The following is a 22,602-nucleotide window of genomic DNA, read 5'->3' as shown; positions in this document are numbered from 1 at the left end:
TTTTTTAAAAATTATATTCATTTATCCTAATAACAGCTTTTCTTAATTATTCAATGTTGAAAACAAATTAAATATAAAATATCTAAAATGCAATAAACCACACAAAAACAAAATAAGAAAGTATAATATCAAATTTATTACCTTCTAATTTGAATTGCATAAAGCACAGGTTCAGACCTTGAGACAAAAATCTGACGTCCAGGATATAAAACCATTTTTAGTTTAATTCCTTAGAACACAATACTATGTTTCTGAACTCACAAAACCATTTGTCCATAATAAATGTTTCATCTACAATTGCCTCTACATATTAAACAATTTGTAACATGTGACAAATGAGAGAACGTCATTAATGGGACTCATCAATATCGACACTTTTTATACTTCATAAATGTTTATTTCTCCTTCCTCAGTAACAACATGCAACTTAAAAAAAGAATATTATATTCAATTATCCCAAGAAGAATACAATACACCCCATAATCCAATTTTTCTTATGAATGTTTTATAATGGTAGTATTGTTTTATTGCTAGGTTCTATAGACATCAGAACATATTCACATATATGCACTGGTATATAATCATACAACTATTTTCGGGTCAAAATAAATACAGCATTCAAAATGCTGTAAACATTAATTATAAAATTATACATGATTAGCAAGTATCGATTCTGATGACAAACAATTAGATGTTGAAATTAGAAAAAAGGTCCCTAGTCATAAATTTTAAAATATGCATCAATTATGCATTACACTTAGAAAGGTTTAAATAAGATCCTCTTTCTTTTCAATGATTTGCTATGTTGAACTGAGCTGATATGAATAGTTTTTAAGTGAAGCTTGGACTTATGCACTGAGTATTCTAATTTAAGTATAGCATTATGCTGCAAAGTTAAATCTTTGAAGAATGCAAGTATTTGATGATTATATTTTCAAATTTCAAATTTTCAGCTTAATTCTGTTAGAGAAAATGTACATTGGAAGGAATTCCTTTTCAGCAAAAGTTGAAATTAAATGTCAGTATGTAGTAAAATTTTGTTCAAATGTTCCTTTTCTGAAAAGTTAAAAAGTATGACAGTGTTAACAAGATAATAATCATCTAAATATGGTATGGCAAGGTATGGTAAGACAATAGTTGCAAAGGTTATTAAGGTATTACAAACTTAACATGGTTTTGTTGAATTTTTTATTGGAGAAAATTCATAGCCGAAATGAATTAATATTTATCTTAGGTAAAGCTTTCTCTTTGAAGAACATTTATTACTTATAATAATCTGTTTACACAGATAAATGTCTTGCCTTTTTGCTATTTTGATAATAAAATGCAAATGTTGAAATCAAAATAGCACTACTTTAACATGTAAGGTACCGATATGCAAAACATTCAGTCAATGAACTGAAAATACAGTGTCAACAATCTCCATGGTAATGAGATGTGTCAATGCTAATACAATCATACCAAATTTTATTAACCTACCACTAGTGGCTCCCCTTGAACTGACCTACCTTACCACAAACTTATACATGTAAACTGAGCAAAAGTTTCAAGGTCAATATAACATGACTGAGGGGGTTGGGCCAAGTAATTCCCAATGAGATGTGCTAAATTAATGCTAATACAACTGTACATTAAAGTCATTGCCCTACCACTTATAAATTCTGTGACTCCAGCAAATACCCAAGGAACCAAACTATCATTAGGACCTTTGGAAACAGACAACAGTTGGCTGAATAACCCACTAACTTTCACATGACTAGAAATAATAAAAGTGTCAAAGCTAAAACTGACAGGAAAAATAGCTGCATTAAGTCATAAATCTAAAACATTTTTTTCCTTCTGTCCAAGGCTACACAATCATCTTTGAGGTGGTCTTTGATTATACCAAAACTTTACGCTTGCAGTAATTTTCAAAATATTAAACAATACAAGAATAGCAGTTAACCATAATTTTGCAATTTTACTAGTAATTTCATTTGAATGGCATAAGCTAACATCAATAAAAGCACTTTATAAGACAAAACTATTTTCACTCCTTTGATATTTTTGTAGCAATCATGGTGCATCGATTTGATCAAGAAAATTGTGTACTACTTCCAGTTCTGATTTTTTATGTTGGAAAATTAATAAGCAATTCAAATTCAAGTAACCTACATAGGCTAGCTCCTTAGGTCACTGTGAAATTTATAACTTTTATGAAGTCGTAAGTACATGTACATAGTTACAATAGCAATTATTACCAAGAGGCTGTCAATATGACAGCAAACTGGGTTTTTCTTTCATTCATCAGTGTCAATTGTTTTTAAAGTAATCAAGGGATATCACTCCTGAACAAAAGTGAAAATCATCAATACCTAACTGCACTTCCATTTTGCAATAGTAACGACATATTAGATTTGGAGAGCATTGCTTGAACAGTTGTTCAGTTTTTGTACGGAAATGTCTGAGTGTCATTTTTGAAAAATATGAATAATTTTGTATAGTAGTTTCTTTGAAAAGAGTGTCGAAAATATTTGTTAGACAATGAACAAACTAATGAACAACCTTAAAGATTGCTATATAGGGTGTATAATAAGGTAGGTGACCAATGGAAACAAGAGGCTGTCAGAGCGACAGCAAACCAGATTTATTAACATTTATTTGTGTCCTGACATTTTTCAATATCACCAGGACCATAACTAATGAATAGTGAAAGTCAAAATCGTCAATATCAAATTTGACCTCCATTTTGTCATCAATAACAACATATTAAATTTGAAAAGCTTTGGTTGAACAGTTCTTAGTAAACGCAACAACATGACAGGAAACACAATTTTTCAATCTTTCAAGAACCATAACTCTTGAACAGAAAAAGTGAAAGTCGCCATTATTGAACTTGACCTCAATTTTTTTATCAGTAACAACATATTTAAATTTGAAAAAGCTTTGGTTGAACAGTTCATGAGTAAATGCACAGACACTATTGGAACGCCATTTTTCAATTTTTCAAGAACCATAACTCCTGAACAGTAAAAGTCAAAATCGTCATTATTGAACTTGCTCTCCATTTTGTCATCAGTAACAACATATTAAAAATTTTAAAAGCTTTGGTTGAACAGTTCATGGTAAAAGCAGGGACAGGACTGGAAACACCATTTTCAATCTTTCAAGATCCATAACTCCTGAACGGTAAAAGACAAAATCGTCATTATTGAACTTGACCTCCATTTTGTTGTCTGAGTAACAACATATTAAAATTTTAAAAGCTTTGGTTGATTGGTTCATGAGTAAATGCACGGACAACATTTGGCTGCCGCCTGCCCGGCCACCAGACCCCCCACTGTACATCCCCAAACCAATAACCGACATTTTTGTCACAAAAATCCAGCTAATAAAATGCTTCACTGAGCACAGCCTGATACAAAAGCATATGTCAAACCCTGAACACTAAGGGCAAATTTTGACACAATATACAAGCTTGATACCGTCTATATTTGAATTGTGATCAAATGTTGACATAATATAGGTTTCTGACACAAAATAAACGTGGTCAAAGATCTTAAAAATCTATTGTGCAATACTGTGCATGTGAAGATTTCTTTTGGTAAATTAACCAAAAATTTAAATTTAAAAATGTTTGAAAAAAAAATATATGAATACCCCCAAGTTTTCCCCTAACTCAATCACAACCTTCTCTTTGTGATATGGAACCTTGTGGTACAATGTCGGAGAGATCCATACACTTACACACAAGTTATTGTCCAGAAATTACAACATGCTTTTTTTTACCCCTTTTTGTGGTGTTGAATTTTCTTGTAAAATTTCATAGAGATTCAATCTTAAACTAAAATTATTGTCCAAAAACCAAATGTGTGTGTTCGGACGATGATAATGTCAACATCATAGCAAAGCTGCATTATACGAACCCAAAAAAAATTTGCGGTCTTATAAAAATAATATACACTTTCTGGACACATATCATAGAGACAAAGGTTTAAGAGGCATAACAGATGAGATACTCTAATGTTAAAACTGATGTCAATACTTCTCAATGTGTGAATTGTAACATATCAGAAACCTAGCTGTTGAAGCATCTGTAATTGTTTCATTTAGATAAATACTGCACTGCAGTTAAATTCATATAATGCAATCAACCAGAATGCATCATGAGACGAAACTCATTACAGGTGTGAAAAAAGAATTTTGGCATATGTTATTATGTTTGTAACATCAATCCATGGTACATCATGAAAACATGATACGGAAAATAACCATTGAGACCAATCACTGGGTTGTACAGGACCAGATCAATACTAAATAGATGAGTTCCAGTGGTAATTTGCCCCGCTCCATTACTGTTCCTTCAGCAATTATATGTACATTACCCATTTATCATTTATGAAATAAAACTTCCAATAACAGGTCCGAGAACACAATTAATTCGTAGTGCATTTCTTTTAGAACATAAATGAAAATAAAAAAAATCCCACCTGCGCTTTCCCAATGAAACTTTTACAGTGTGTTGTACTACTTTTGGGACAAATTATATCAAAATTATAGAAAACTTCATCGCCTCTAACTCAAAATATGGACAATTTTGTGTTTAGGGTGTCTTGAAATCTTTTGACAGCTTCCGAAGTGCTAATTTTTAACCTTTTTCAGCTAGACCAAATCACTACTTTCCTGTAAAATTCTGGACCCAAATTTTTTTACAGTGTAATTTCACCCCCCTACTTACAATTTGAGGCATTAAACTCGGAGAAATAAATTTGGAAGGGGTATAAAAATTATTGGCAAGTAGCCCACTGTTAACACTAGGGACTATATTCGTGAACAACGAAAATCAAGGGACGACAATTGTGGTCTCGGACCTTAATAGGATAGAAAGAGTTGACAAATCTTATAAAAACTTGGTATGACCAAAGCTTAATTAATTATAACACTGCTTGCAAAGTTTCATAACAATAGGATATATATTATAGACACTATGTTAAATTCTATACTCATCTTTGCGTGTTAAATTTTGACGTTAAAATTGAAAAATTTCAACTATCAACATTTTGGGCTTTGAAAATTCAAATGTTGCAAAAAAATACTTTTCAAATGCCCTAATATATCATTTATTATGTACTTAAAGCAATAGAGTACTCATTTGATTTATCAGACTTAGCATAATTATTCAAAAGTCAAATTTATATCAGCCTGGGCCTAAAATTTGAGGTTTTTCAATGAAAGGGGGCCTTACATGAAGATGTAATATATTCCAGCAATTTTAAATTTGTGAAGCTTTTTGGTTATAAATAATCCTTACATATGTATTGAATGTACTTTAAATAGAAAGAAAAGTTACAAATAGCATATCATATTACTTTAAAAGGGTCTTAAGCCAAGCAAGACTGGAAAAAATAAGGGTCAATTTAAGCCGTGCCACATATTTACATTAAAAAATGCATATTGAGGCTATAAGAAATAAAAAATTGTGCCCTTTTTATCATTTCTATACTCATGTGACATGATACAACAAATCTGAGCACAAAAAGGCTCTTGCAATTAACTTTTCTTACAGACAGTATGGTCTGATACAAAGATTTTTGCCTTTTTAATGAAAAACTTGAATGCAATTTTAGTCTCAACAGGCTTATATTTAAACCACTTGCTATCCTACAGAAGAAAAGAAAGATATTATGTGAAATGGAACAGGTACATTAGACATTGTAAAGTGCTTTTGATACAAATTTAGTGAGGTCTTTATTATAGACTTCAAATTTTATGTACCAAGAACCCCACTTTTGACTTCATCCAAACAGGGCGTTAGACAAGGGTCATTTATACAACACATTTTGTACATATTATATGAAATATCCTTCTTTTCTGTAGATTCTGAGTCCATAAACAAGTAAAAGTACTAGATAAAGGCATATAAACACAAGTATTGACACATGAAAACCTGTCAGATAGAAAGTCAGGATGCCATGTATGCATCAATATTGAAAAAACCTTGAAATGCCTATTTTGACCATAAAATGCCAAAGTTGGTCATTTTTGCAGAAATTCTATAAAATAAAAGTTTAAATCCTTTAGTTTCATGCTATTTGACAAAGTGACACCACCAAATCATTTAGGGAAGTTGCCAAAGTACAGATTCTATATTTACAGACTTCACCTCTTAGGTCCGAGAACACAATTAATTCGTAGTGCATTTCTTTTAGAACATAAATGAAAATAAAAAAAATCCCACCTGCGCTTTCCCAATGAAACTTTTACAGTGTGTTGTACTACTTTTGGGACAAATTATATCAAAATTATAGAAAACTTCATCGCCTCTAACTCAAAATATGGACAATTTTGTGTTTAGGGTGTCTTGAAATCTTTTGACAGCTTCCGAAGTGCTAATTTTTAACCTTTTTCAGCTAGACCAAATCACTACTTTCCTGTAAAATTCTGGACCCAAATTTTTTTACAGTGTAATTTCACCCCCCTACTTACAATTTGAGGCATTAAACTCGGAGAAATAAATTTGGAAGGGGTATAAAAATTATTGGCAAGTAGCCCACTGTTAACACTAGGGACTATATTCGTGAACAACGAAAATCAAGAGACGACAATTGTGGTCTCGGACCAACACCACTTAAACTTATTAAACTGTTACCAATGATTTATTATTCAAAACTATAGCAATAAGCTTAGATGCAATCAACTACTACTGGATACTGGATGGCACAAAATGGTCACTAGGAAGTGTCTGCTAAAACACCCACCTTTTCTTACCAGTTTAGTACCATTATTAAAGAACAGTATGTCCTATCATTTGATGAGACTTGTATCATTGTCTCATTCTATGTTCAAATAGATAATTTTATTGGTGACTTTTAATGTTAATTTTAATGTCAATTGTTTATGTACTTTTTGTTATGGCATATATACATACAGTGTACTTAAAACTAAGGGAAGAGGTAGGTACCCTTTATTAATTATCTTTATGTGTCTTCATTACTCAATAATATTTTTTTTCACATGTACTATATCAGGCCATCTTGACGTTAATTCTGATCTATTTTCTATAACTTGGTTGGCAGAGTTAATTGTTATAACCAATGTTCCTAGAAACTCATGTTATATGTTTTATACTTTATGACTGCAGAATAGAATGTTATAAAGGGACATAACTCAAGAATAGTTAAAGTGATGCAACCCAAATTGAACCTGAAATTGATCTGTGTTTTGTGTTAATATGCATTGTGTATGTAAGTTTCATAACATTTGGTTGAGGCAAACTTAAATTTTAGTTATTAACTTACTTCAGGACATATAGATGGACAAGAGGGTATCACTTCATAGTAGGAGGGACATAAAAAAAATACAGAAATACTTGATTTTACTTATTAAGTCATCTGATTTGTCACTAAATATAGATCATGGGAGAAGCACATTTAAATACTCAACATTGTACAAAACTATTGATTAATCCCTGCTTTGCACTGTGATGTCTCTAGATCAGGGGAGATAAGACTTGAGTGGGAACTTTATTTCAAAAATAGGGGGGGGGATTTAATATTCACAATAGAGAATTGAACTAACAAGAGTGCACACACTGAAATGTCTCGCCTTCTTTACTAATCATTGATATTATGTTGATAGTCCGAAGTATAAAGCTTTATTACAACTGTCACATAAACTTAACATTAACCAAGATAGCTAAACAAAGACCAATGAACCATGAAAATGAGGTCAAGGTCAGATGAACCATGCCAGGCAGACATGTACAGCGAACAAAAGTTCCATACAACAAATATAGTTGACCTATTACTTATAGTTTAAGAAAAATAGACCAAAACACAAAAACTTAACACTGTGCAATGAACCGTGCAATTGAGGTCATGGTCAAATAAACCTGCGGGACTGACATATAGATCATAATATATTTCCATACACCAAATATAGCTGACCTTTGGCATATAAAATTAGATAAAAAGACCAAAACTTAAAAACTTAACTTTGACCACTGAACCATGAAAATGAGGTCAAGGTCAGATGACATCTGCCCGCTAGACATGTACACCTTACAATCATTCCATCCAACAAATATAGTAGACCTATTGCATAAAGTATGAGAAAAACAGACCAAGACACAAAAACTTAACTATAACCACTGAACCATGAAAATGAGGTCAAGGTCAGATGACACCTGCCAGTTGGACATGTACACCTTCCAGTCCTTCCATACACCAAATATACTAGCCCTATTGTTTATAGTATCTGAGATATGGACTTGACCACCAAAACTTAACCTTGTTCACTGATCCATGAAATGAGGTCGAGGTCAAGTGAAAAAAGTTGCAGGCTCGACAAAAACCACACATTTTACAGAATAGAGCTAATGGAATATCCAAGTGCTATAATATTAGGAACTTCGGTGTGGAGTTTGAATAAATAATAAAGGGCAATGTTAAAATTATACAGTCATTTGACTTTTAGAAGAAAAGTATACATCAATTCCCTAATATTTAGATCAGCAGCTACTAACCAGTATGTTATAGCTACACAATGTACTTTTTTCACATCTTCAAAATAAAAAAAATATTTTAGAAACATAAAAGATTTTCTTTTATAATGTGTGCGAAAAAATATTTGAACCTCAAAATGACTGGAAGAAAAAAAATTGTTAACAAATCAATAATGGCAGAGTGAGTGCAATATTTTTTTATCAAGCAAAACAGAAAGAATCAACAGGACAATAGATCTATTTAATGTTAAAAAAGTACTGGAAAATCTGGATCATGTCAAGTATTGGTTTACTCATATTATATGATAGTTTACTCCTTTAATATGTAAATCCCAAGAGAACACAACTATGATTAAGACAATAACAGTACAACATTTTCTAATTGGATTAAATCAGATATGATTCATCCATGACAGCTGACATTTGTCTCATTACTCGGGAGATCTATTTTTATCTACATTTTTAATACCAAATGTTCACCACATCTCTCCCCAGAGTGGACATATTATTGAAGTTATTCATTACCCCCCTGATTTCTATCGGAAAAAAAACATAATATATCTAAGGAAACCATTTCTGTAAATTACCAATAGAATATTAGTTTGACACAGAATATATATAATATATATGATTTTTATCACTTGAAGAAATTAAGCCATCATGATTTAATTAACAATATCAGTATCAACTTAAAGAGGCTAGCTAGCCTGATTATTTAAATATCAGTATCAACTTGAAGAGGCTAGCTAGCCTGGTTATTTAAATATCAGTATCAACTTAAAGAGGCTAGCTAGCCTGATTATTTAAATATCAGTATCAACTTAAAGAGGCTAACTAGCCTGGTTATTTAAATATCAGTATCAACTTAAAGAGGCTAGCTAGCCTGGTTATTTAAATATCAGTATCAACTTAAAGAGTCTAGCTAGCCTGGTTGTTTAAATATCAGTATCAACTTAAAGAGGCTAGCTAGCCTGGTTATTTAAATATCAGTATCAACTTAAAGAGGCTAGCTAGCCTGGTTATTTAAATATCAGTATCAACTTAAAGAGGCTAGCTAGCCTGGTTATTTAAATATCAGTATCAACTTAAAGAGGCTAGCTAGCCTGGTTATTTAAATATCAGTATCAACTTAAAGAGGCTAGCTAGCCTGGTTATTTAAATATCAGTATCAACTTAAAGAGGCTAGCTAGCCTGGTTATTTAAATATCAGTATCAACTTAAAGAGGCTAGCTAGCCTGGTTATTTAAATATCAGTATCAACTTAAAGAGTCTAGCTAGCCTGGTTATTTAAATATCAGTATCAACTTAAAGAGTCTAGCTAGCCTGGTTATTTAAATATCAGTATCAACTTAAAGAGGCTAGCTAGCCTGGTTATTTAAATATCAGTATCAACTTAAAGAGGCTAGCTAGCCTGGTTATTTAAATATCAGTATCAACTTAAAGAGGCTAGCTAGCCTGGTTATTTAAATATCAGTATCAACTTAAAGAGTCTAGCTAGCCTGGTTATTTAAATATCAGTATCAACTTAAAGAGTCTAGCTAGCCTGGTTATTTAAATATCAGTATCAACTTAAAGAGGCTAGCTAGCCTGGTTATTTAAATATCAGTATCAACTTAAAGAGGCTAGCTAGCCTGGTTATTTAAATATCAGTATCAACTTAAAGAGGCTAGCTAGCCTGGTTATTTAAATATCAGTATCAACTTAAAGAGGCTAGCTAGCCTGGTTATTTAAATATCAGTATCAACTTAAAGAGGCTAGCTAGCCTGGTTATTTAAATATCAGTATCAACTTAAAGAGTCTAGCTAGCCTGGTTATTTAAATATCAGTATCAACTTAAAGAGTCTAGCTAGCCTGGTTATTTAAAACATGATGACATACTGTGAGCACAAAAAAATGAAACCAGTTCCCTTGCTGAAGTCAAGGATGTTATTATGTAGACTGTCACTTATCCATATGGAGGTGGAACTTTTCACAATATTCAATGAATACCTTATATTACAAGAGTGCACACGCTGAAATGTCTGGACTGTCTTACTTATCATTGAATTTATGTTGAAAGTTTGTAACATGGAGGTTTTACTTAAAGTAACACATAAACTTTAAATTATCAATGTTCTATGATGATGAGGTCAGGGTCAGATGAACCAGGCCAGACAGACATAGATATAAAAAGATGTGGTATGAGTGCCAATGAGACAACTCTCCATCCAATTCACAATTTATAAAAGTAAACCATTATGTGCACTATACACTTACAATCATTCCATACACCAAATATAGTTGACATGTTACTTATAGTATTTGATAAACTGACAAACTAAGGCTCACACTAGGACATTTTTATATATTTAAACTAGTCTGGTTTACTTTAGATCGGTTTAAGGGCTAATGTGAACGCTTTTAATCGATCTTGATTTGGTCTAAACTAAAACACCAAAAGAGGATTTTTTGTTTGAATCAATCTGAAGAAAACTGATCTTACTTAAATGTGAACGCAGAGATCGGTTTAAACTAGTACGATTAAATAGAAAATAACGTATCCGCATGTATAGCGGCAAAACTATCTCAGAGGTTTGTTGTTTAGCCTATATTTCTCTGTTAAAAGACCTTTAAAACAAACTGAAAATATGTTGTCTTGGCCGTAGCATAGATTTGCGAAATCTGTGTCTTCTTTTATGTTGATTTATTTTCTTTGCAGGAACCACAGTATTTCTGGCGTCGTGTTGTAACTTCGTTTCTCCAGAAAACTGCAATAACACCAGTACCAAATTTTTTTAACTTGTGATTCAAGAGAAATAATAACTTTATCCAATTTTTTTTAAGTGTGTGTATCAGTATATCAACACATGAATTTGATAAATCAGGTCTATTTATACCCCATGTTTACAGTTTTACGGGTAAAAAGGTTAGATCGATTGCGTTTTTAATTGTAGTGTGAACGCAGTGGTTCAGATTAAACCGATAGAGATCGTTATGATTAAAGATAATGTGAACGCTAACTGGTTTTATTTAGATCGATTCAAATTAGATCTATAAAAAAAAATGCTAGTGTGAACGGGGTCTTACTAAAACTTATCATTGACCAATGAACAATAAAATGAGTAAACGGTCAGATAATACCTGACTGTCAGAGTCACACAGATATATAATAGATATAAGAAGATGTGGTATGAGTGCCAATGAGACAACTCTCCTTTCAAGTCACAATTTATTAAAGTAAACCATTATAGATCAAAGTATGATCATTAACACAGAGCCTTGGCTTAAAATTATCCGTGCACTAAACATAGCTGACCAGTTATATAAATTTGAAGCCTTAAGGATATCAAGATTCCACCTTCAAGCCCTAAGCAGAAAAATATGAAATAAATTTAGAGTTAAAATTGAATCTCTAACAAATAAAAAAAAACAAATTTCATTTCTTTCTTTTTAAACTGTTGCGTCTTTCAGTGCATTAATAACAGAAACATTTATGAGCAATTCAAAAAAACATCTCTACACATGAAAAACATGTTGGAGAATAAGTTGTAGATATAAATAAACATAACTGCGTAGGTATAGAGCATGTTTAACCAATTAACAACTGCTGAAGTGATTACCACCTGTTCAAATATTAGGCAATCAAATATATGCAGGTTCCTTCTAAAGTAAATTTAACATTTATGCCTTATAAAACCATGACTGTGTGATATAAAATCTAGAAGTTAGCAAACAAACAAATAAAGACAAAATTTCAAAAATGTTCCACTAAAAAAATTAATGGGAAAATACCATACTCCCTTTAAAAAAATATTCTCAAAGAAACAATGTCTTTACTCTTCTATTTTATAACTTAAAAGCTTGCATGTTATAAGAACACATCAACACTAAAGATTGCTTGCAGCAACAAAGCACATTCTTTTGTGAGCTATGATTATCTAACTAGTACTTCATCTTTTATGAAATAGTGCTATTGTCCTCTGTGCTATAAATATTATCACATACAAGTTAAATCTTATTAGCATTTTTTTGTCCTGTTCTTCTAATTGGAAGATTCAGGTAACTATGGTCCTGTCAAATGACTGTGGTTGTCTTTATCTGTTAGTATGAATAAAAGTATATCTGGCAGTTTTGTCAATCAGACAAAAATTCTAGAGATCAACATATGGTCTTCAACTATAGTCAACTGTCTATACTAAAATACTATATGCCAACCTCTATCTGAAATGTAGATTATGTGTTGGTACATAATGATATTAGTGTTTTGGTGGACTGATGTCTTACTTATGTTGATCTGTGCTTAAATTGCTTTTATTATACTTTCATAGATATTTTGAAATGGTTGTCTAAAAGGGTATTCTTGCTTCAAAAATTTCAAAACTGTTATTTAGTCAAACTTTAGTGATGTAGGATTGAACTAAATTCTTTAAATCTGTGCTACCACTGATTTACAGATACCCAACATTGTCAGATTTCAGTTGATTTTTTTTTTATAAATTTCTCTCAATCAAAATTAAATTTATTAGAGTGCCTATTTAGTGGGGCATCCCATTCTATGACCAGGACAATTTATTAGAGTGCCTATTTAGTGGGGCATCCCATTCTATGATCAGGACAATTTATTAGAGTGCCTATTTAGTGGGGCATCCCATTCTATGATCAGGACAATTTATTAGAGTGCCTATTTAGTGGGGCATCCCATTCTATGATCAGGACAATTTATTAGAGTGCCTATTTAGTGGGGCATCCCATTCTATGATCAGGACAATTTATTAGAGTGCCCATTTTGTGGGGCATCCCATTCTATGATCAGGACAATTTATTAGAGTGCCTATTTAGTGGGGCATCCCATTCTATGATCAGGACAATTGATTAGAGTGCCTATTTAGTGGGGCATCCCATTCTATGATCAGGACAATTGATTAGAGTGCCTATTTAGTGGGGCATCCCATTCTATGATCAGGACAATTTATTAGAGTGCCTATTTAGTGGGGCATCCCATTCTATGATCAGGACAATTGATTAGAGTGCCTATTTTGTGGGGCATCCCATTCTATGATCAGGACAATTTATTGTCCTATTCAATCACTCAATACTTGACATAGAATAGAAATAGTCCATCAATAATTACGAAACAAGCTGTTTTATCCAATAAAAAACATGGGTAAACAGTCAGGTCTGCTTACATAAAAGGTTTATTTTCAGAAGTTAAAAAAACAAAAGCTAACATAGAAATAATTAAGCTGAAAGAGAAAAGATAATTTGATTAGATAACTGGCAGGGTTCTCAGATATTTATTGAACAATTACAATAAATTTCATCAATCTTATTGTGGTAATTGGCTTTGATCATACGAACTGCTTAATTTATATGTTTGATTTCTAATTTGAAAAACAGTGTAATACAGTAAAATCAGTTTATTTCAAGTGCAAATTTTAGTCTGTAAAAAGTGAAATTACATTCTGGCAAAAAAAACCAACTACCAGGTACTCTCAGGGGCGTAGCTAGAAAGAAACGATGTGCAAGCAACTACTGCGGAGTGGAGCAAGGCGAAAAATTATTGGGACCCTTTTATGCAGAAAAATTGTTTTTTTTTCAGTTTTCGGTCATAGGACTGTTAAAAGAGGAGCTATATGTAGATAGGACTTATAAAAAAATTATGAATGTAAAACTATTAATAAATCTTCTGAATAGAGTAATACATAAACAACACATATTTGTGATACAGAATTTACTCAAAATTGTCCAAAATCTGCTCTTCGGGTCTAGGCAGAAACAAACTTCTGTATTACTTTAATTGTCAATATTCACACTGAAATCCCGATGAATATGCAGTAATGCTAGTAACTGTCGTTCATTGTTGATCGTACATTTGTTTTTAACATACTTAGTACACTGATAGATCTCCATGGTAGCACTCGGGAGATGTTATGAACCAGCGTACGTGTTCAGCATCAAGCGACCTCCCAAGCGACCTCCCAATTGAATTCGTCAAAATCACATGCCAAGTCAGTTTCGTATGTCTCAGATACTGTTGAGATTTTTTCGTTTGTTATATTTCTTACAACACGATGGAGCAGATACAGCGCAAAAGTGTGATTTTCTGATAATACTAGATGCGACTCCACTCTCCAGTTCCCTTATCATATCATATAGTCTATGAACGCAAAAAATAATGAGACTTTCCAATACTGTTTTGGCGTGTTTGCAGGGTGATTGGCTCTGGTAGTCTGTCGACCACATTGCCTCGGCATATTTTCAACGATATCGAGGGGTTCTGATAATTCTAATTGCCGATTGGTAAATCTCATTCCAAACTAATGAACCGTGCACTGTAATATGTGCTCCAAAAACTACATGTCTTAGACTGAGTATTACAAATTCAAATCTAGTAAAAGATACAAGTTACTGTCCAATTTTGTCATAATCTCCAATGAAACTTTTATTTTGAAACCAAATGCCGTTATTTAATGATATTTCATCAATTAAACAAGAATGTGTCCTCAGTACACGAATGCCCCACTCGCACTATCATTTTCCATGTTCAGTGGACCGTGAAATTGGGGTAAAAACTCTAATTTGGCATTAAAATTAGAAAGATCATATCATAGGGGACATGTGTACTAAGTTTGAAGTCGATTGGACTTAAACTTCATCAAAAACTACCTTGACCAAAAACTTTAACCTGAAGCGGGACAGACGGACGGACGAACGGACAGACGGACGGACGGACGGACGCACAGACCAGAAAACATAATGCCCCTCTACTATCGTAGGTGGGGCATAAAAAGTGAAAACATAGGTGTTTCCTTTAACATTCAATCTATAAATTTTTATTTTGCATGCCAAATCAATGTGCACGCAACTGCGTGTTAGCGTATAGGTTGCTACGCGCCTGACTCTTTACATACAAATTTATAGGTTATAGCTCTTGTCATTTCTTTGCCATCAAAATTATTTCACAAGTAGAAAGAATTAAAGCAGATCTCATAAATAGATTCCTTAAGTACCCCTACCTTTCTCAAATTTGTTACTTATATAAAACCAGATAGTCAATGTTTCACAATTGGAAAAAAATGTAGAAAATCACAAAACTAAAAAAACTGTAAAATAATTCTTTTTGACTGACAATGTAAAACAGAGATTAAACAAAACAAAAACAGAGATAGTTCTTTTAATAGTAGACAATATTCCCCAGGTTTTGACATCCTTTACTAATCCAAAAGCTGTTCAGTTGCAATTTATTTTATAACAAGCAACCAAATAGCCACAATCTATGACAAGCCTTCTTACTTTACACTGACATAGGCAATAGAATTTTCTTATTGTAAATTATCAAAAACTTACTTAAGTCTTCCATCAGCAGCTGCAGCACCACCTGGTATAATCTTGGTGATAAATATGCTGGGATCATCCCCAATGTGTGGGTTGTCTGCCCCTCCAGCAATGCTAAATCCAAGACCAGTATTTCCCTGTTAAAATGGTTATATTTTCTCACAAGTGCTAATTAAACATTTAAAAGTAGACATTAAGGAGTTCAGATGCACCCTGTATACAGTTGATGTATAAGATACTCTTAATGATACAAACCCCTAACCCAGTTAGTAGTTAAATTTTGGCTTGGTAGCCCACAGCTTAATTTTGTAGCCAAGAAGAGCATCAATTTTAGTAGTGCACACCAAATTTTAGGGGTCATTGGGACCTTTGATTATTTCAATCTCTGATCAGACAAAAAACACAATAGACGGTGCATAAGATGGTAAAGATTCTCAGAAAGTTTAATAAATCCTAATAAAGGATTTCGGCAGAGTTGTTGATTCAAAATTAATCTCTTCTAAAGCAATAACAAAGTCTGTGATTTGCATAGGGAAACCCCAAAAACATTAAACATATAGTCTTAGATGGGTAGTAGTCAAATGAACAAAGACTTACAATGTATCAAATATCATTCAGTAATAATATTTTTTTCTTTTCTGAACCAATACATCATAACAGCACCATTTCAACAGACTATTGTTTAGACACTCATTGATTTTAACAACTTTTAACTCTGATATCATATATTATATACATGATAAATCACAGTTGTTATTTTTTATCGCATGTAAGCATTTCACCTTTATTTCTTCCAATTGGTTAATCTTTTCTAAATTCTCTAAGGCTTGTTTAAACTGGTGAATTTGTATGTGATTTATATCAGATTTGAACAAATATTTGAGCAATTCAAAAAAAAAATAAATAACGAGAGAATTGTTTACAGATAATATAGTATTTACGACTTACCCTTTCCAATGGTATCTCTTCATATTCCCAATCTCCTTCACCATTCATCTGTAAACATATATATATATATAAATGTATAAAGTTCAAGAGTATTTGGATGCATTTACATGTTATAATGGACAGAATATCTTTCTAGGCATAAGTTACTTTAAATTCAGTTCCTTATAAGAGGAAGACCAAAGGCCTTAATATCAGAAATTTCCAAGCTGTCTCTGATTTGCAGCTTTGAATCTATGTTCTTTCATAAAACATTGCAGTTTTGACTAACAATGTTTTTCATCAGATATACAGACATGAAATTCTAAAAAAAAATATGCAAAATTACAAAAGACATTTTGGCTTGTAAGTGCTTAGAAATGATAAAGAGCACAACTGACACTTAAAAAAGAATTTCACCAGTAATTGAGTTTTGTCTTTATAAGTCCACTGGCAAGAAACACATTTCTGATGGCCTTTTTGAAGCATAAAAATGTGATTAACAGCAGTGTCTCACAATCTTTTATGCATTGAAAATGTTAAGAATCAAATAGTTCAGATAATGTATCTTCTTTGATTAAACAAGAAGTTGTGTGTGTTGTCAAGCTAAGTCGGCCTCTATTTGTAATTGCAAATATCAGAAAGCAGGATGTAGATGTCTATCAAATCCAAAAAGCATTTACACATTACAACTCATCACTGTCAAGCTGCTGCTAAGATACAAAGTCATTCAATTCTGTAAGATTGGAGGAGTGTGTGACAAAAATATTAAGATCATTCAATATATTATGAAAACAAGAATGTGTCCACAGTACACGGATGCCCCACTCGCACTATCATTTTATGTTTAGTGGACCGTGAAATTGGAATAAATTCTCTAATTTGGCATTAAAATTAGAATGATCTTATCAAAGGGAACATGTATACTAAGTTTCAAGTTGATTGGACTTCTACTTTATCAAAAACTACCTTGACCAAAAACTTTAACCTGAAATTTGCACTATCATTTTCTATGTTCAGTGAACCGTAAAATTGGGGTCAAAACTATAATTTGTCATTTAAATTAGAAAGATCATATCATAGGGCACATGTATACTAAGTTTCAAGTTGATTGGACTTCAACTTGATCAAAAATTACCTTGACCAAAAACTTTAACCTGAAGCGGGACAGACGGACGAACGAACGGACGAACGAACAGACAGGCAGACGGATGAACGGATGCAGAGACCAGAAAACATAATGCCCCTCTACTATCGTAGGTGGGGCATAATTAAAAGGAGCATATTCGTTGAATGGAGGAGAGGTACAGATGGAAGAAAGGAAATACTAGCAAAACAAACTCATATGGAGGGGTATACAAAAATATGACTGGTAATTTCCAAAAGAATCTTAAATAAGAGGCCTCTTAAAGCCTCTTTCATTATCTTTATTAAATTGTTACAGTATAAGAATAATGATCTTAGAAGATGATTCTACAACTTTCTAAAATACTGCATAGATATATAAGGAGGTTTATATCTCATTCATGTCCTCGTGGGCCTATATTAACCATTTTTTGAAATTAATAATGTTAGACCATACCAAAGGGACAATTTCAAATCCTAAGTTACAGTTCTTCTATAAAAGCATGCAAAACAAAACAGTGATCAACTTGCTTGCTATGTTTGATTGGTTGTTTGCAAACAATAGGTAGGTGGAAGTTTTGTCTGTTTTTATATGTACTGGGATTTGATTGGACAATAAGAATTGACATGAAATTAATTAGTGTTTATTGTCCAATCATATTCCAGTAAATAGTAAACAGATTGAAATAGACTACCTACCTGTTGTTTACAAACATCCAAACAAATATAGCAAGTTAATCAACTGCTTGTTTTGCATGCTTTAATAGAAGAACTGTAAAGAAAGACATCATTTAAAGAAAAGACAAGCAATAGTCCTTAAAGCACTTTACAGAATCAAAGAGAAGATTGCTCTGAGGGATATGATTGCCATTGTTTTCATTGACACATGTATACATGTAGCTGGATAAAATTATTTTCAAAACTAATTCAACTGCACATGTAAAATGTAATTTACGTAATCTCAATAGTTACAAAATAGCTCATCCCGGTTAAAAGTGTATGAACAATGTACTTAGGCCTATTGTGTTTTATTTTTGTACTATCAATTCTAAGTTTACTTTCCACAGCAGTCACTGAGACTCAGAGTGAGAGAAGTATTTCACTTCGTATCTTATCACCTATTTTCCTACGTTAATTCTAGGAGAAACACCACATTCCTAACTCTTTAAATATCTAATTTCCTTTGGCAATTGGGTCAGTGATCATGACTCCTTTCCGTACACATTCCTCCGTTTAAATTGCGATCGGTTTTTAATATGATATGACGTTTATCGACAGAAAGGGTTATTTTTCTTAATGTGTTGTTTTGATTCAACATTCATGGAAGTGACTTCTGGAAGGGAGACAACTCAAAACGACAATATAGAAGACTCCATTTTGCCTGAAGGGGTGTTGAAAGTAAACCTTTACGATGTGGACTACATTTATTTTAATTTAAATGATGCATATGATTTTAAAATTATGCAACAACAATAACCCTCAATAGCAGACATACATAGAAAGAATCCCATAAGTTATAAATTAATCAATCGAGTGGGGAATCCAGAGCAACTATTTAACCTGTACCCATTGAAGTCAAGAAAACATTACGCATGCGGATAATTACCTAAACAAACCCTGTAGTAAGAACGTATATTAAACCTAAATGGTTCTCTACTTCTTATGGAAGTTCATCAAATATCAGTTAAATAACGGTGACATATAAGTAAAACTCCACTTCAGTTCTTATATGACAGAAATAGATATATTGGAATTCAGAGAACTCTTGCATTTTTATCACAACTGGGGGATTCCCTCTGACATGTTTCTAAATTTAAAAAAAACACTAAATATAAATACTGCTTGATTCTGATTTTCCGTGTTGTTAAAAACACGCATATAAGTCAAGGGAAATATCAAACATGAAGATTATGAAAAACATTATAGGAAAGTTGTTTAAGTTCAATCCCTTTGTTTGTTTTTACCTTTTAAACCAAGACAATCATAAGAATCTGAGATGGTCCTTAATGTTTAGAATAAAACGGGCATTGTCCTGAGCCACTGTTATAAGTCTACAGATTGCTTGAAAGCAATCGTATCCCAAAAACTGAAAATCTAGCAACCTGAACCACCATCAGATCTGTTTTCAAGAAAATTTAACCATGAATTCCAGGTTCCCATTCCATATAAGAATCAAGTTACTGTTGTCTGCTCTATGGTTGGGTTGTTGTCGCTTTGACACATTCCCCATTTCCATTCTCAATTTTACTTAATAAGGTAGCTCATTCTTCACAATACTAAATCATCATTGTGGATTCAGAACTGATGCATAATGATACCAAACAAACAAATCACATTAGAATTGTATTTTGATTTCAGATGTTCGTTTTTTACTCATCATTTATTTACTTTCAAAATTAAAATGACTGAAATGAAACATTATGTAATGACAATAATGTGAGGAAAAAACCCACATGAAAGTTATTTCCTAGATAGCATGCTAAATGTATTGGATGGTATTGATCTTCACTTAGGTAATGGATTTGTCAGGTGGCAAAACAAAATATTTCTGTTTGTTTGAGAATCTTTTTCTCTTGATCATTCCAAAAATAAACTGTGTAACAACTCTTACATTTGTAACAATAAACCATGTTCTAAAGATCTCAAAAATCTTTCAAAATATAAATATATATAAATATATGTGTGATTTCAGCATACATGAGTTATATAAAAGGTTGAATAATTATTTTCATACCTTTCAATAGAGCATAACACTACATTGTGTTTATTTATAACTGTTAGAACATGATGTCTGCATCAAACAACAGTCCTAGTTCTAGATATAAGTACATTAAGTACCACCATTACACAAAGTATGTACTTTATTGATAGTTACTAAATAATAACTTATATCTACCATTCATATTGCAGAGCATAAGAAACTTGTGTACCCTCTCAATATTCTCAAAACATAGTTGATATAAAAATTAGCTTTAGTACCGGTAAACATCAACTTGACAGATCTGAAAACTATGTGTAGAAACTGAGAGATAGGTTTTTAGTCAGAATTTATGTTTTCAATGCAAGCAATAATTTCCTCAAATCATGAAGATTCACCCACCATGCATGTAGGTAAAAATATTCATTCTTGGAAAGGATCATCCATAAGAAGACTGCTAGAGCATATAAAGGACTGAAATGACAGATCAATACTTTTGTTATTTATACATATCTGTGTATCAGACAACTGAGATATATGGTTGTTGATAAATATTCAGATGAAGTCAATGAAGAAGGGTTGACATGCAAGCTTTTATCTTAAATTTTTAGACAAGATATAATGTCAATTAATTTTACCAAAAAAGTATAGATTGGTAATAAAGGTCACAACCTACTTTTGCCAGGCGGCATATTCCTTTAATAAGCTGCAACTGCAAGTAAAATCAGATGGTCCTATCTCATGTACATCATAAAACGGAATTTGACGAGAGAGATAAGTACCACCCAAAAGATAAATGCTGCATTAATAAAATTAATGACAAGTATTTGGTAGGTGCTGAATAAGAAAAAAAATGTAAACATTCCCGAACATCTTCCAATAAGATAAAGGCACAAAACTTCAACTGTTATTCAATGTACATGGCATGTTTAATCAAAATTTTCAGTTTCAAAACCACATTTTCAAGCTGTTTAAATATTACATGTGTAAAATTTCAAAAAAAATTTAACTTTTCATTTCTTAAATATATTTTTTTTAAAAGATCCTTCTACTTAAGATAGATTAACATCTAAGACAAAGGCGAGAAATAATTGACAAGACTTTACCCTTCAGTTATATGTATTTCTTCTCCATCTGATATAACCTCCATTCTAGTAAGACAGCTATAAACAACATGGCAGTAATAATCAACAAACAAACCCTACTAGTACTGGCAGTGTTATACTCAAATTACCTCTCAGAAAATCTCATCATTTATATTAACCAAATGTCAAAATAAAAATTGAAAGGGAAATTCAATATTATTGCTAGGATATCATAGACAAAGATATTGACTAAACATCAGTAGTTCGGTAACTAAATGGTATTAACAGGAGAATATAGATCAAGGGTTTTCAATTACTGCACTGACTTACTTTCATCTTACATGTAATGTTAATGTTTGAAAGTAAGATTGTAGGAACCTTCATATTAAATATACAGTAACTCAGTGATTCAGGGATTTTCAAAAAAAAAATTGACTTGAATACAATGACTCCTAAAGTTACATTAAAATACATTAGTTTTCAGTCTTTGAATATTCGATTTTTTATCAACATGTTGGGATGAGTTGATTAATATGGCAAAATACTTTTTTTTAAGGTAAGGCTGATGCTGATATTTACAAATATTTACAATGCGGGGGGGGTCCAAATATTACGGCAGAACCCAGACCACCGTTATTTGGCACCAATGGCGCTCCATACATTTGGAGGTCATCGTTATGCCATTTAATTTGAAATGTATGCATTTTTCCTCAACCTTACACAATCGATTGTCATGTTTCTCACTTATAATGTTTATTTTGAGCTCAAATACAAAATTCGATTGCAGTCTGAAACACGACGTTATGAGGCCTGAAACTTTGTCAAGTATTGTAAACCAGAAGGCATATAACTACGGAATTTTTTTATTATCGAAATACACCTAGGCCATGACTACTTCCGGTTGCAGGTCTAGTTAAAGTACAAAATCGGAAAAAATCAGAAAATATTGGAATTTTGGTGCAAATGACCTTCTT

General features: G+C 32.2%; 1 protein-coding gene across 5 annotated transcripts in view; it reads right to left on the bottom strand.

Annotated features, from left to right (window-relative positions):
- Nucleotides 1-22,602, bottom strand: part of LOC139517546 (disks large homolog 1-like) — a 105,158-nt gene that overhangs the window by 58,464 nt on the left and 24,092 nt on the right. For 2 of the 5 annotated variants that reach the window (XM_071308743.1, XM_071308744.1), the window contains exons 6-8: nt 21,220-21,255; nt 16,745-16,792; nt 15,809-15,933 (exon numbers count right to left, since the gene is read on the bottom strand). In XM_071308743.1, coding sequence (XP_071164844.1) covers nt 15,809-15,933; nt 16,745-16,792; nt 21,220-21,255 — 209 coding nt within the window. Of the gene's footprint in view, nt 1-15,808; nt 15,934-16,744; nt 16,793-21,219; nt 21,256-21,649; nt 21,740-22,602 lie in introns of those variants that run through there. The other 3 variants (XM_071308745.1, XM_071308746.1, XM_071308747.1) reach the window with 2 other exon arrangements.

The sequence above is a fragment of the Mytilus edulis genome, chromosome 3 (assembly GCF_963676685.1).
Source record: "Mytilus edulis chromosome 3, xbMytEdul2.2, whole genome shotgun sequence".
NCBI lineage: Eukaryota > Metazoa > Mollusca > Bivalvia > Mytilida > Mytilidae > Mytilus > Mytilus edulis.
Note: the sequence above shows the minus strand (reverse complement) of the source record. Positions and strands in the feature narration are given on the sequence as shown.